The 15,974-nt window shown below is 38.4% G+C and overlaps 1 protein-coding gene across 9 annotated transcripts in view; it reads right to left on the reverse strand.

Moving 5' to 3' along the window:
* The window catches only part of SLC4A10 (solute carrier family 4 member 10), a 344,973-nt gene that overhangs the window by 148,691 nt on the left and 180,308 nt on the right, over nucleotides 1-15,974 (reverse strand). For all 9 annotated transcript variants that reach the window (XM_025275927.2, XM_006074289.3, XM_044934690.1 and 6 more), the window contains one exon: nucleotides 2,406-2,566. In XM_025275927.2, the coding sequence (XP_025131712.1) occupies nucleotides 2,406-2,566 (161 nt within the window). The remainder of the gene's footprint in view (nucleotides 1-2,405; nucleotides 2,567-15,974) is intronic.

Below are 15,974 nucleotides of genomic sequence, written 5' to 3' on the forward strand. Positions count from 1 at the left end.
AACTCAAACAGGGGCTCTGTATCAACCTAGACGGGTGGGATGAGGAGGGAGATGGAGGGAGGTTCAAAAAAGAGGGGATATATGCATACCTATGGTTGATTCTAGTGGAGGTGATGGAATTCCAGTTGAGCTATTTCAAATCCTGAAAGATGATGCTGTGAAAGTGCTGCACTCAATATGCCAGCAAATTTGGAAAACTCAGCAGAGGCCACAGAACTGGAAAAGATTAGTTTTCATTCCAATCCCAAAAAAAGGCAATGCAAAAGAATGCTCAAACTACTGCACAATTGCACTCATCTCACACGCTAGTAAAGTAATGCTCAAAATTCTCCAAGCCAGGCTTCAGCAATATGTGAGCCGTGAACTTCAAGATATTCAAGCTGGTTTTCAAAAAGGCAAAGGAACCAGAGATCAAATTGCCAACATCCGCTGGATCATGGAAAAAGCAAAAGAGTTCCAGAAAAACATCTCTTTCTGTTTTATTGACTATGCCAAAGCCTTTGACTGTGTGGATCACAATAAACTGTGGAAAATTCTGAAAGAGATGGTACTACCAGACCACGTGACCTGCCTCTTGAGAAACCTATATGCAGGTCAGGAAGCAACAGTTAAAACTGGACATGGAACAACAGACTGGTTCCAAATAGGAAAAGGAGTACATCAAGGCTGTACTCCTTATTTAACTTATATGCAGAGTACATCATGAGAAACGCTGGGCTGGAAGAAGCACAAGCTGGAATCAAGATTGCCGGGAGAAATATCAATAATCTCAGATATGCAGATGATACCACCCTTATGGCAGAAAGTGAAAAGGAACTAGAAAGCCTCTAAATGAAAGTGAAAGAGGAGAGTGAAAAGGTTGGCTGAAAGCTCTACATTCAGAAAAGGAAGATCATGGCATCTGGTCCCATCACTTCATGGGAAATAGATGGGGAAACAGTGGAAACAGTGGCTGACTTTATTTTTGGGGGCTCCAAAATCACTGCAGATGGTGATTGCAGCCATGGAATTAAAAGACACTTACTCCTTGGAAGGAAAGTTATGACCAACCTAGATAGCATATTGAAAAGCAGAGACATTACTTTGCCAACAAAGGTCCGTCTAGTCAAGGCTATAGTTTTTCCAGTGGTCATGTATGGATGTGAGAGTTGGACTGTGAAGAAAGCTGAGCACCAAAGAATTGATGCTTTTGAACTGTGGTGTTGGAGAAGACTCTTGAGAGTCCCCTGGACTGCAAGGAGATGCAACCAGTCCATCCTAAAGGAGATCAGTCTTGGGTGTTCATTGGAAGGACTGATGCTGAAGTTGAAACTCCAATACTTTGGCCACCTCATGCGAAGAGTTAACTCATTGGAAAAGACTCTGATGCTGGGAGGGATTGGGGACAGGAGGAGAAGGGACAGAGGATGAGATGACTGGATGGCATCACCGACTTGATGGACATGAGTTTCAGTGAACTCTGGGAGTTGGTGATGGACAGGGAGGCCTGGCGTGCTGTGATTAATGGGGTCGCAAAGAGTCGGACACGACTGAGCGACTCAGCTGAACTGAACTGAACTGATGGTTAATTCATGTTGAGGTTTGACAGAAAACAAAATTCTGTAAAGCAATTATCCTTCAATAAAAAAATAAATTAAAAAAAATGGCCAGGGGCATCCCTAGTGGTCCAATGGTTAAGAATCTGCCTGCCAATGTAGGAGAGGCAGGTTCCATCCCTGGTCTGGAAAGATCCCATATGCTTGGGGCAACTAAGTCAGTGTACCACAACTACTGAGCCTGTGCTCCAGAGCTGGTGAGTCACAGTCAGTGAGCCCATGTGCTGTGACTACTGAAGCCTGAGCACTGAGAGCTTGGTGCTCCAGAACAAGAGAAGCCACAATAAGAAGCCTGTGCACCACCACCAGAGAAAGCCGGTGCACAGCAACCAAGACCCAGCACAGTCATAAACCAATATATAATTTAAAATAAATGGCCATAGCTTTCCATTCTATTCTAAGCTAATATTTTTCCTATTTATTGAAATTTTTTCATTTGGTTATTTCATGTATCTGAATATTGAAAAAAATCAATCTCTAGCTTTATGGATTTTTCTTTCTGTTTTTTTTCATGGCAGCCTAATTATATACTATGTTGAAAAACAAAAACAGTATAGCCTAGATAGGAGCTAAGATATATAGGTTCTTGTCTACTTGCCACTGTAAGTTAGACCATGTATCTTTGAGATTCAACTTCTTTTATCTTAAATGAGGTGGTAAAACAAAGTTATTTTTAAGGTCTCATACATTGATCATGAGAATTAATTTCCTAAAAATTATACATATATAGAATTATAAGGAAAAAAAAGAGTAAAAAAAAATCAGCTGCACCATAATGATGAACTAGACTAAGGAGAATAAAAGATATACCTGCAATTTCTTCTAAAGTATTGGCATGCATGTCCAGCAACACAGTTCCATTCAGAATACAACTTCTTAACTCAAATAAGCTGTGCAGTGAAAGAGTAGCCACATAAGGCTTGCTCCACCTTTCCCCTCCATCTTCCACATCTTCTTCAAACTTCAACCACCTATACAAATAAATAATATCATCAGCACACTGAGAGTTACACTGTAGATAAATGAATCTTTATCTCAATAATAAAAGGTAGACACATAAAGATATTGACATTATTTCTTGGTTTCAAGGGTTTTAGAAGTAAAAGCCAACACAAGACCTCTGGTTTATTTCATTTTAATTCCATTTAACATTCTATCTGTCACTGAGAGATATATTTAAAACAAAGAAAAACTTTAAGTTACTTTTATTAATTTTTTGGCACAGGAGTGGCTAGCGGCAGTTGGGCGTCGCAGAAGCAGGAAGCGGCGTGAGGGCATACCCCACGTCCAGGGTAAGAGAAACCCAAGTAAGCTGGTAGGCACTGAGAGAGGGCATCAGAGGGCAAACAGACTGAAACCACAATCACAGACAACTAGCCAATCTGATCACACGGACCACAGCCTTGTCTAACTCATGAAATTAGTCCATGCCGTATGGGCCTGACAGAATGCAGTCCACTGGAGAAGAGAATGGCAAACCATTTCAGTATTCTTGCCTTGAGAACCCCATGAACAGTATGAAAAAGCAAAAAGATAGGACACTGAAAGAGGAACTCCTCACATCGCTAGGTGCCCAATATGATACTGGAGATCACCAGAGAAATAACTTCAGAAAGAATGAAGGGATGGTGCCAAAGCAAAAACAACACCCGGTTGTGGATGTGACTGGTGATAGAAGCAAGGTCTGATGCAGTAAAGAGCAATATTGCATAGGAACATGGAATGTTAGGTCCATGAATCAAGGCAAACTGGAAGTGGCTAAACAGGAGATGGCAAGAGTGAACGTCGACATTCTAGGAATCAGAGAAATAAAATGGACTGGAATGGGTGAATTTAACTCAGAAGACCATTTTATCTACTAAGACATGAGTTTGGGTAAACTCCGGGAGTTGGTGATGGACAGGGAGGCCTGGCATGCTGAGATTCATGGGGTCACAAAGAATCGGATATGACTGAGCAACTGAACAGAACTGAACTGTGGGCAGGAATCCCTTAGAAGAAATGGAGTAGCCATCATAGTCAACAAGAGTCCAAAATGCAGTACTGGGAAGCAATCTCAAAATCGACAGTATGATCTCTGCTCATTTCCAAAGAAAACCATTGGCTATCATGGTAATTCAAGTCTATGCCCTGACCAGTAATGCTGAAGAAGCTAAAGTTGAACGGTTCTATGAAAACCTTTTAGAACTAACACCCAAAAAAGATGTCCTTTTCATTATAGGGGACTGGAATGCAAAAGTAGGAAGTCAAGAAACACCTGGAGTAACAGGCAAATTTGGCATTGGAGTACAGAATGAAGCAGGCAAAGGCTAATAGAGTTGTGGTAAGAGAATGCACTGGTCATAGCAAACACCCTCTTCCAACAACACAAGAGAAGACTCTACACATGGACATCACCAGATGGTAGACACCAAAATCAGATTGATTATATTCTTTGCAGCCAAAGTTGGAGAAGCTCTATACAGCCAGCAAAAACAAGACCAGGAGCTGACTGTGGTTCAGATCATGAACTTCTAATTGCCAAATTCAGACTGAAATTGAATAAAGTGGAGAAAACCACTAAACCATTCAGATATGACCTAAATCAAATCCTTTATGATTATACAGTGGAAGTAACAAATTGATTTAAGGGACTAGATCTGATAGACAGAGTGCCTGATGAACTATGGACAGAGGTTCATGACATTGTACAGGAGACAGGGATCAAGACCATCCCTAGGAAAAAGAAATGCAAAAAAACAAAATGGCTGTCTGGGGAGGCATTACAAATACCTGTGAAAAGAAGAGAAGAAAAAAGCAAAGGAGAAAAGGAAAGATATACCTATTGAATGCAGAGTTCCAAAGAACAGCCAGGAGAGATAAGAAAGCCTTCCTCAGCAATCAATGCAAAGAAATAGAGGAAAACAATAGAATGGGAAAGACTAGAGATCTCTTAAAGAAAATTAAAGATACCAAGGGAACATCTCATGCAAAGATGGGCTCGATAAAGGACAGAAATGGTAGGGACCTAACAGAAGCAGAAGATATTAAGAAGAGGTGGCAAGAAAACACAGAACTGTACAAAATAGATCTTCATGACCAAGATAATCACGATGGTGTGATCACTCACCTAGAGCCAGACATCCTGGAGTGTGAAGTGAAGTGGGCCTTAGAAAGCATCACTATGAACAAAGCTAGTGGTGGTGATGGAATTCCAGTTGAGCTATTTCAAATCCTAAAAGATGATGCTGTGAAAGTGCTGCACTCAATATGCCAGCAAATTTGGAAAACTCAGCAGTGGCCACAAGACTGGAAAAGGTCAGTTTTCATTCCCATCCCAAAGAAAAGAATGTTCAAACTACCGCACAATTGCACTCATTTCACACACTAAGAAAGTAATGCTCAAAATTCTCCAAGCCAGGCTTCAGCAATACGTGAACCATGAACTTCCAGATATTCAAGCTGGTTTCAGAAAAGGAAGAGGTACCAGATATCAAATTGCCAACATCCGCTGGATCATCCAAAAAGCAAGAGAGTTCCAGAAGAACATCTATTTCTGCTTTATTGACTATGCCAAAGCTTTTGACTGTGTGGATCACAATAAACTGTGGAAAATTCTGAAAGTGATGGGAATACCAGACCACCTGACCTGCCTCTTGAGAAACTTATATGCCGCTCAGGAAGCAACAGTTAGAACTGGACAAGGAACAACAGACTGGTTCCAAATAGGAAAAGGAGGATGCCAAGGCTGTATACTGTCATCCAGCTTATTTAAATTATATGCAGAGTACATCATGAGAAACGCTGGGCTGGATGAACCACAAGCTGGAATCAAGATTGCTGGAGAAATATCAATAACCTCAGATATGTAGATGACACCACCCTTATGGCAGAAAGTGAAGAGGAACTAAAGAGCCTCTTGATGAAAGTGAAAGAGGAGAGTGAAAAAGTAGGCTTAAAGCTCAACATTCAGGAAACTAAGACCATGGCATCTGGTCCCATCACTTCGTGGCAAATAGATGGGAAACAGTGTCAGACTGTATTTTTTTGGACTCCAAAATCACTGCAGATGGTGACTGCAGCCATGAAATTAAAAGACACTTACTCCTTGGAAGGAAAGTTATGACCAACCTAGACAGCATATTCAAAAGCAGAGACATTACTTTGCCAACAAAGGTCTGTCTAGTCAAGGCTATTTTTTCCAGTAGTCATGTATGGATGTGAGAGTTGGACTATAAAGAAAGATGAGTGCTGAAGAATTGATGCTTTTGAACTGTGGTGTTGGAGAAGACTCTTGAGAATCCCTTGGACTTCAAGGAGATCCAACCAGTCCATCCTAAAGGAGATCAGTCCTGGTTGTTCATTTTAAGGTCTGATGTTGAAGCTAAAACTCCAATACTTTGGCCACCTGTTGCAAAGAGCTGACTCATTTGAAAAGACCCTGATGTTGGGAAAGATTGAGGGCAGGAGGGGAAGGGGACGACAGAGGATGAGGCAGTTGGATGGCTCAGCAACTCAATGGACATGAGTTTGGATGAACTCTGGGAGTTGGAGATGCTGTGGTTCATGTGGTTGCAAAGAGCCGGACACGACTGAGTGAGTGAACTGAACTGAACTGAAAATTATATTAATATAAGTGTTTAATCGGGCTTCCTTGGTGGCTCAGTGGCAAAGAATCTGCCTGCCAGTACAGGAGATGTGGGTTTGATCCCTGAATTGGGAAGATCTCCAGAGAAAATGGTAATCCACTCCAGTATACTTGCCTGGGAAATATCACAGACAGAGGAGCCTGGCAGGCTACAGTCCATGGGGTGGCAAGAGTCAGACAGTACTTAGCAAGTAAACAACAACAAATGTTTATTCAGTGGTCACAGGGAATCTGTAATAGAACTAATAAAGAGTGTACACTTCATGGAATGATAATAAAATGCAAAAGGAAATGAAAGAGTAGTCATTTTTATTTAGTGGAAAGTCTAAAAACAATATACGAAACTTTTGAAAATTTTGCCCTTCAATTTTTAGAGAAACTAGTATAATTTGAGGATTATTCTGCTGGAAAAATACTTATTAGGCCTGCTTGCATAAAATCTTGTGATTGCAGTCACTTCTAGGGACTAAATCTATAAGAACTGAGCTCAATTTGCATTACCTAAATGTTCCTGCCAGGGCTAAGAATAGAAGACTCTTGATATCACAGTGCCAAATGGGAAACCACTGCCTTCTTGGAGTGAAATGAACAGTAATATCTGAGATTTTTTTCTAACTAAGATAAATGGAAGGAATAAAGAGAAATTGATGATTTTACTGCTTGGCAGTCATACTAAATATCTTATTCTTTTAAGAACTTCCTTTTTAATCTCAGTAGATAACCAATTTAATTCCACCATTTCTAACAAACCCTCACCTAAATGCCTCTCTTCACTCCATACCATTTTCCTCATTTTTTTCCTCTCCTTGTCACTTTTGCCCTAACTTCCTCTTGCCATGCAGTATCACTCGAACTTCCTCTCTCTATGATATTATATTACTGTTTTACATAAAAAAATTATACAATCAAACACTCCAACTCCAACAGAGGACAAGTATGTTGTCTAGTAAAGAATCAGTATACTAGCCAGCTAAAAAAGCTAACCAAAAGGGATAGTCAGAAAGATTAATGTGTAGAGTTCCAAGAAAGATAAAGAAACTCTGGATCTGTTCTTAGTGTTCAAGGACCAAAATGTCAGGAAGTAAAAAGGAAACTAATAGGGAAAAATGGCTATGTCTGCCACAAGTTTAGAGACAGGAGTATACCTACGCCCACCATGAGTTTATAGAATGTTTGAAGGTTGAAAAAACTTACACTTGAGCACAAATCGTTGACAGCATCTCTTCAAATGGTGGCAATATTACAGCAATTATATATATACATCTATATACAACATATACATGTATTTTTGCCTACACAGTTCAGAATATTTTCATATTAGTGAATCTTAACAATTTTTACCCCTTTCGGGGTCATTATGCATCAGAGACCATGTGATAGTCATTAATAAGGCTCGTCAACTACAGCTTAGCAATCGAACAACAACAAAAGATTCAGTAACTGCCACTATAATCAAAATATGTAACTGCTCCATCATCACAAATGAGCTTCCTTTATAGTCTCAGTCTTCACCCTGTTTCTGTCCCCTAGTAATCATTAATCTTTTCTTCATCACTATAGTTTTGTCATTTTGAGGACATTCAGTTCAGTTCAGTCACTCAGTTGTGTCCAACTCTTTGCGGTCCCATGAATCGCAGCACGCCAGGCCTCCCTGTCCATCACCAACTCCTGGAGTTCACTGAGCCTCACGTCCATCGAGTCAGTGATGCCATCCAGCCATTTCATCCTCTGTCGTCCCCTTCTCCTCCTGCCCCCAATCCCTCCCAGCATCAGGGTCTTTTCCAATGAGTCAACTCTTCACAGGAGGTGGCCAAAGTACTGGAGTTTCAGCTTCAGCATCAGTCTTTCCAATGAATACCTAGGACTGATCTCCTTTAGGATGGACTGATTGGACCTCCTTGCAGTCCAAGGGACTTTCAAGAGTCTTCTCCAACACCACAGTTCAAAAGCATCAATTCTTCAGCGCTCAGCTTTCTTCACAGTCCAACTCTCACATCCATACATGACCACTGGAAAAACTATAGCCTTGACTAGATGGACCTTTGTTGGCTAAGTGTGTAATTATACAGTTTGCAACTTTTGGAGATAGACATCTTTCACTAAAGCACAATGTCTTTGAGATCCATCCAAGTTGTTGTATATATCAGTAGATTGTTCCTTTTTATTGGTGAAAAGTTTTCCACTGTATGGATGTATCCGTTTATTTAACCACTCACCCAATGAAGGATATTTGTGTTGTTTATAGGTTTTTGCTTTCACAAATGAAGCTGCTATGAACATTCATGTAGAGATTTTTGTGTGAATGTGTTTTCATCTCTCTAGGGTAAATGCCTAAGACTGTATTTGCTGAGTCTTATTCACTAGTACATGCTTAGTTTTATAAGAAACTGTCAAACTGTTTTCTAGAATAGTGCTACCATTTTACACTGGTGCCAGCAATAGCGGAGAGATCCAGTCTCTTGAATCCTCATCAGCATTTGCTATTATGACTATTTTTTTATTTTAGTTATTCTATTAGGTGTGCAGTAGTATCTCACAGTGGTTTTAATTTACATTTCTCTCATGACTTATGATTTTGAACACTGCTTATATCTCTATTTGCAATGTGTATCTCTTCTCTGAAAGGTCTTTGTTTATTTACTTGTTTTTGCACATTTTCCTAATTGATTTGTTTTTATACTGTTGAACTTTGAAAGCTCTTTACCTATTCTAGATACAATATTTTTGTCAAATATGTGGTTTGCAAATATTTTCTCCCTGTCAGTAGTTTGTCTTCATCCTCTAACAGGTTTTGTTTTTTTCACAGCAAAAAGTTTTTAATTCCAATGAAGTCAAATTTTAAAATATTTTCTTTTAGTTAAAAGATTGTGCTTTCAATATCATGTCTAAAAACTCATCTTCTAGCCCTTGGTCCTGAAGATTTTCTCCTACATTTTCCATAATGTTTGTATAGCTTTATGTTTTACATTTAGATTTATGATTTATTTTGAATTAATATTGTGTACACTGTGAAGTTTAGATTGAAGTTAATTTTTTTTTTTTTACTTATAGAACTCTGTGCTAGTACCATTTTTTGAAAAGACAATTCTTTCTTCACCTTTGTCAAAAATCACTTAGCTGAACTTGGATTCAGTTCAGTCGCTCAATTGTGTCCGACTGTTTGCGACCCCATGAATCACAGCATGCCAGGCCTCCCTGTCCATCACCAACTCCCAGAGTTTACTCAACCTCATGTCCATTGAGTCATTGATACCATCCAACCATCTCATCCTCTGTCGTCCCCTTCTCCTCCTTCCTTCAATCTTTCCCAGCATCAGGGTCTTTTCAAATGAGTCAGCTCTTTGCATCAGGTGGCCAAAGTATTGCAGTTTGAGTTTCAACATCAGTCCTTCCAATGAATATTCAGGACTGATTTCCTTTAGGATGGATTGGTTGTATCTCCTTGCAGTCCAAGGGATTCTCAAGAGTCTTCTCCAACACCACAGAACTTGGGTTAGTCTTTCTTAATTCTCTATTCTGTTCCATTGATCTATGTGTTTCTGAAAAGACATTTTAAAAACAAAACTACTTCCTTTAGAATAATTTCCTTCAAATTGAGGGTTTGGTCTTTCAGAAAAGAATGGAGACTCTTGGGAGTTTCATGCAGTTTGGATGACCAAATATAAGTTATATGCATGGATGGTTTGATATAACCATTATGAGTATTACAGGAGGAAGCATCAGATGCTTCCCATAAAAAGGAACCCACGAGTTACAAATATCAAGTTACTAAACACTTCAAGATTCAGTGCTTTATGCCAACTCCAGAATGATGCCAAAAGCTTTGAAAGATATTTAAATGAATATATTTTAAAGATATATACGTATATCTCTCTTTTCTGTTTTTCATTCCATTTCATACTCTAAAGATAGAAATTAGCAGGCCTGAGAACACACCAAATCCTGTTTCAAGATCTGTAGTCACTGAATATACTGTCAGTTGCAAAATGCCTGACTGCAGTTAATGACCTAAACTGCTGTAATTTATTTCAGTTTTCAAATAAACTCAGCTGACACTTGTTTGACTAGCAAACCAAAGCAAACAGGAGTCTCACGAGAATGAATGAGATGTGAAAGACAATAAGAAAAACTGAAATTGTAGGCCAATTGCATGATATTTTCTATGGGGGAAGGGTGGATTTAAACTCTTTGAGTTTATTTTCATTTCCTTCAGTAAGTCTGGGTCTGTTTTCATCCGTAATTAACACATTGGAATCTCTTTCTACTAAGCAACAACAACATAAAATAGGTGTTTCCTGAATTCTTTGAGGATTAAGTTGATGATAATCTCCTCTACAATACACATATAAGAAATCTACAAAATAAAATTCTTCTGTAAATTAGAAATGGACTTTTTCTATGGAATTTAACTCTTTCTGTTTATTTTATTCTCACTAATTCAGTTTAACTTTTCTAATAATTTTATTCTCTGATTCTATCCAAATAGGGAGTTACTGTATCATCTAAAATCATAGCCTTGGGGAAAGTCATGAATTTTCAAGAGAAAACATCTTTTTATGGAGTAGAGTTAAGGATATTGAGGGTTAAAAGGGAACATGGTTAGGATAGGGGCTAGAGAATAAAATATGTGATCATAAAGTGCCTATTTCAAGGGGAAAGGGAAAATAAAATATATCCAAAGTTAGAGTTTATTGACATTCATTTCAGTTCAGTCACTCAGTCGTGTCTGACTCTTTGCGACCCCATGAATTGCAGCATGCCAGGCCTCCCTGTCTATCACCAACTCCTGGAGTTCACTCAAACTCACGTCCATCGAGTCAGTGATGCCATCCAGCCATCTCATCCTTTTTGACATTAGCTGTTCTTAACCCATATTATTTTCACACCTCACACTCCACTGAAAAATCTTGCTGACTTGAACCTCTACCAATTTTGAATATTGAATACCTTCACATCATGAATAAAATTGGTTTGATTTAATCATCTTTTTCCACATTACCATCTATGTATCAAAGGCCTAACTGCTACCCCTTGGTTTGCCTCTGCTGAGCTCATTTGTGGGAAACATTTTAAAGGGCAACCACAGTGAGTCAAACATGTTTCCACAATTGCACAGCTGTGGTACCTTTGCGTACTTTTCTATTAATAACATTACATGCTATTTATAAGCAGGACATTGTAATTGTGCTGATTTCATGAGCCCAGCCATATGGCTTCTTTTAGGGTCTTTAAAAGTGAACAGCTGGTTTTCACAAACATTTATTAAATAATTATGATTCAAAATTTAGCTTCAAAATCTAAAACTTTACCTAAGCTTTAATTGGCAACAACAGTGGGCATGAAAATTCTAGGTGTGATATGTGGCAGGTGCAATGTACTGATAAAATATCCTTTTTAATTTCTACTATTAGGGTAGAAAATTATTAATTACCCCTGGAATACTAATCAAAAGAAAGAAATAGTTCAAATGGTTAGGCTAATGATCTATTAGAATTAAACTGCATTTGAAAACTCAGAGTCATGAATTAACTAAAATTAGTCTTTTTAGATGAACTAGGTTGTCCAGAACAAAATTACTTTCACCACATTAAAACCTACTTCATTTCTAAGTCCTCAATAAATATGTTCTGTTCTTTCCTGAAGTATTGTGCCTCAGCCAAAATTTACTACTCTTCTCTTCAATGTCTGTTACTATTTTGACTGCTTATCAGATGTTTATTTGAACCTCAAATATATGCACCAGAAGCAGGGCTAAGAACACAGGCCCTATCTAATAATATTAGATAATACTAATAATTAACTAGATCATCTCTTTCATTCTTTATAAATAAGTAGCAACATATTTTGGTGACTTAGAATAAAATGTCGTTCAAGTTAATCCATTAGACCATGATAAAACCTTACCTGCTCAACTGTGATAGGCAGAGAGCTAGATTCTGGTATTACTCTGCTATCTCCTAGCTTGAAGAGAGTGGGAAAGTTACAAGAAGTTAGTGTTTAAAAGGAATAGATCACCATTTGATCTAGAAGGTAAAAAACCCTAGATTTTTACGTCAGAACACATATTCCTAATTCTCTGCTCTATTCTGAGGGATGAGAAAGAAGAAATACATTTTTTAAAAAATGCTGCCAAGAAGTAATTCTCAGCAATTGATTAAAGAAACTGTAATCAGAGCTGTACAGTCATCATAACCATCAATCTTCTTTGTTTAAGTCAGCCAGGAACACTTGTTTCTTAGAACTAGTTGAGGATGGATGATTCTAGCCTTAAACAGGGAGGTCTGCACTTTAAATTCCTTATCAAAAACTTTTCATCATAAAAGAGCAAAATTTATAAAACTAATTGGTGGAGAATATTATCATATATTGTTTTTCTGTCATCAAAAAAGATGAGCACATATATTATGTCTTTGAAAATAGTACTTATGTTTTGATGCAGTTCAAAGAAAAAAATTAGGTAGATGGTTCTTAATCTTAAAATTTTACAGGCCATATATTAATAAAAACTGTTTCAAATTTAGTTCTATATTTAAAATATTATAATAGCATCAGAAAGAATTTAATTTATATATATATTTTCATTAAAAAGGGTAATTCACACAGAATAACATACCCTAGTTTTAAGGCATTAAAAAACACAAATAACAAAAATGAATGACTTGAAATAAAACCAGTAAAGGAAATAAACAGCTAGTTCTCCAGAAAAACATAAAAACATATGAAAAGATATTCAATCTCACTAATAATTAAAAATACAGATTAAAACAATGAAATTTTGCACCTATAAAATTAGCTAAAATTTTTACAAGTTTGATGATTTTCGGTAGCAACGGTTTGAGGGAAATAAGAATCCTCATACATTGTTGAAGAAAGTGCAAATTACCAAAATGTTTTATCAAGGCAATTTTGTAATATCTACAAAAGTAAAAAGTCTGCTCTCTTTGATATACAAATCCCACTGTCAAAAAGTCATCCTACATAAATACCTACAAAATAATGCCAAAATATATGTGTAAATGATTATTACAGCAAAAATAAATAAATAAAACAATCTAAATCCTTATAAAGACTGGCTGAATAAATAAATTTCATCCATATAATTAAATGTAATGCAGTCATTAATAGATTAAAAGGACTGAGTAATCTATACTGATAATGTGGAAAATGATCCAAATATATTAGGTCAAAAAAACAAGGCATGAACACAATATAAATTCCTCTTATATAAACATAAAAAGGGCATACATTTACATGCAGATGTGGGCATTAAAATGTTTATGAAAAAATATACAAGAAGCAATTAACAGTGATTGCCTTTGAGGAGAGATACTATAAATAAGAATAGAACAATACTCTTGCTTTTTTACTTTTCTATGGCTAGAGTTAAATGTATGGGTGCTCAGACCTGTCTGATGTTTTGTAACCCATGGACTGTAGCCCCCTAAGCTCCTCAGTCCATGGGATTTCCCAGGATCTTTAGGGGATCTTCCTGACACAGGAATCAAACAGTGTTTAAATGCAAGATCCGAAACTCTGTCCCTGAGCCCTCCTGAATCTATATCTGAAAAAGATCTCTGGCAATATGTAAAACTAAAATTTGGTAGTTCCGTTCAGTTACTCAGTCATGTCCAACTCTTTGCAACACCATGGACTGCACCAGGCCAGGCTTCCCTGTCCATCACCAACTCCTGGAGCTTGCTCAAACTCATGTCCATTGAGTCAGTGATGTCATCCAATCAGCTCATCCTCTGTCATCCCCTTCTCCTCCTGCCTTCCATCTTTCCCAGCATCAGGGTCCTTTCTACTGAGTCAGTTCTTCTCATCAGGTGGCCAAAGTATTGGAGTTTCAGCTTCAGCATCAGTCTTTCCAATGAACACCTAGGACTGATCTCCTTTAGGATGGACTGGTTGGACCTCCTTGCAGTCCAAAGGACTCTCAAGAGTCTTCTCCAACACCACAGTTCAAAAGCATCAATTCTTCAGTGCTCAGCTTTCTTCACAGTCCAACTCTCACATCCATACATGACCACTGGAAAAACCATAGCCTTGACTAGATGGACCTTTGTTGGCAAAGTAATGTCTGCTTTTTAATATGCTGTCTAGGTTGGTCATAGCTTTTCTTTCAAGGAGCAAGTGTCTTTTAATTTCATGGCCGCAGTCACATCTGCAGTGATTTTGGAGCCCCCCAAAATAAAGTTTCATTGTTTCCATTGTTTCCCCACCTATCTGCCATAAAGGGATGGGACCGGATGCCATGATCTTAGTTTTCTTAATGTTGAGCTTTAAGCCAACTTTTTCACTCTCCACTCTCACTTTCATCAAGAGGCTTTTTAGTTCCTATTCACTTTCTGCCATAAGGGTGGTGTCATCTGCATATCGGAGGTTATCGATATTTCTCCTGGCAATCTTGACTCCAGCTTGTGCTTCTTCCAGCCCAGCGTTTCTCATGATGTACTCTGCATAGAAGTTAAATAAGCAGGGTGACAATATACAGCCTTGACGTACTCCTTTTCCTATTTGGAACCAGTCTGTTGTTCCATGTCCAGTTCTAACTGTTGCTTCCTGACCTGCATATAGGTTTCTCAAGAGGCAGGTCAGGTGGTCTGGTATTCCCATCTCTTTCAGAATTTTCCACAGTTTATTGTGATCCACACAGTCAAAGGCTTTGGCACAGTCAATAAAGCATTCAATATCACGGTAATCCAAGCCTATGTCCCAACCAGTAATGCTGAAGAAGCTGAAGTTGAACAGTTCTATGAAGACCAGAAGACCTTTTAGAACTAACTCCCCCAAATGATGTCCTTTTCATTATAGGGGACTGGAATGCAAAAGTAGGAAGTCAGAAACACCTGGCTCCTACTGCTGCTGCTGCTAAGTCGCTTCAGTCGTGTCTGACTCTGTGAGACCCCATAGACAGCAGCCCACCAGGAACCCCCTTCCTTGGGATTCTCTAGGTAAGAACACTGGAGTGGGTTGCCATTTCTTCTCCAAGAAACATCTGGAGTAACAGGCAAATTTGGCCTTGGAGTACAGAATGAAGCAGGGCAAAAGCTAATAGAGTTTTGCCAAGAGAACACACTGGTCATAGCAAACACCCTCTTGCAACAAGACAAGGGAAGACTCTACACATGGACATCACCAGATGGTCAACACTGAAATCAAAGACTTTGGCACAGTCATAAAGCAGAAATAGATGTTTTTCTGGAACTCTTTTGCTTTTTCAATGATCCAACGGATGTTGGTAATTTGATCTATGGTTCCTCTGCCTTTTCTAAATCCAGCTTGAACATCTGGAAATTCTCGGTTCATGTATTGCTAAAGCCTGGCTTGCAGAATTATGAGCATTACTTTGCTAGCATGTGAGGTGAGTGCAATTGTGTAGTAGTTTGAACATTCTTTGTATTGCCTTTCTTTGGGACTGGAATGAAAACTGACTTTTTCCAGTACTGGGGCCACTGCTGAGTTTTCCAAATTTTCTGGCATATTGAGTGCTGCACTTTCACAGCATCATCTTTTAAGATTTGAAATAGCTCAACTGGGGTTCCATCACCTCCACTAGCTTGTTTGTAATGATGTTTCCTAAGGCCCACTTGACTTCGCATTCCAGGATGTCTGGCTCTAGGTGAGTGGTCACACCATCGTGTTTATGTGGGTCATGAAGATCTTTTTTGTATAGTTCTTCTGTGTATTTTTGCCACCTCTTAATATCTTCTGCTTCCAGTAGGCCCATACCATTTCTGCCCTTTATTTTT

The sequence above is a fragment of the Bubalus bubalis genome, chromosome 2, assembly GCF_019923935.1.
Source record: "Bubalus bubalis isolate 160015118507 breed Murrah chromosome 2, NDDB_SH_1, whole genome shotgun sequence".
In the NCBI taxonomy this organism is placed as follows: domain Eukaryota; kingdom Metazoa; phylum Chordata; class Mammalia; order Artiodactyla; family Bovidae; genus Bubalus; species Bubalus bubalis.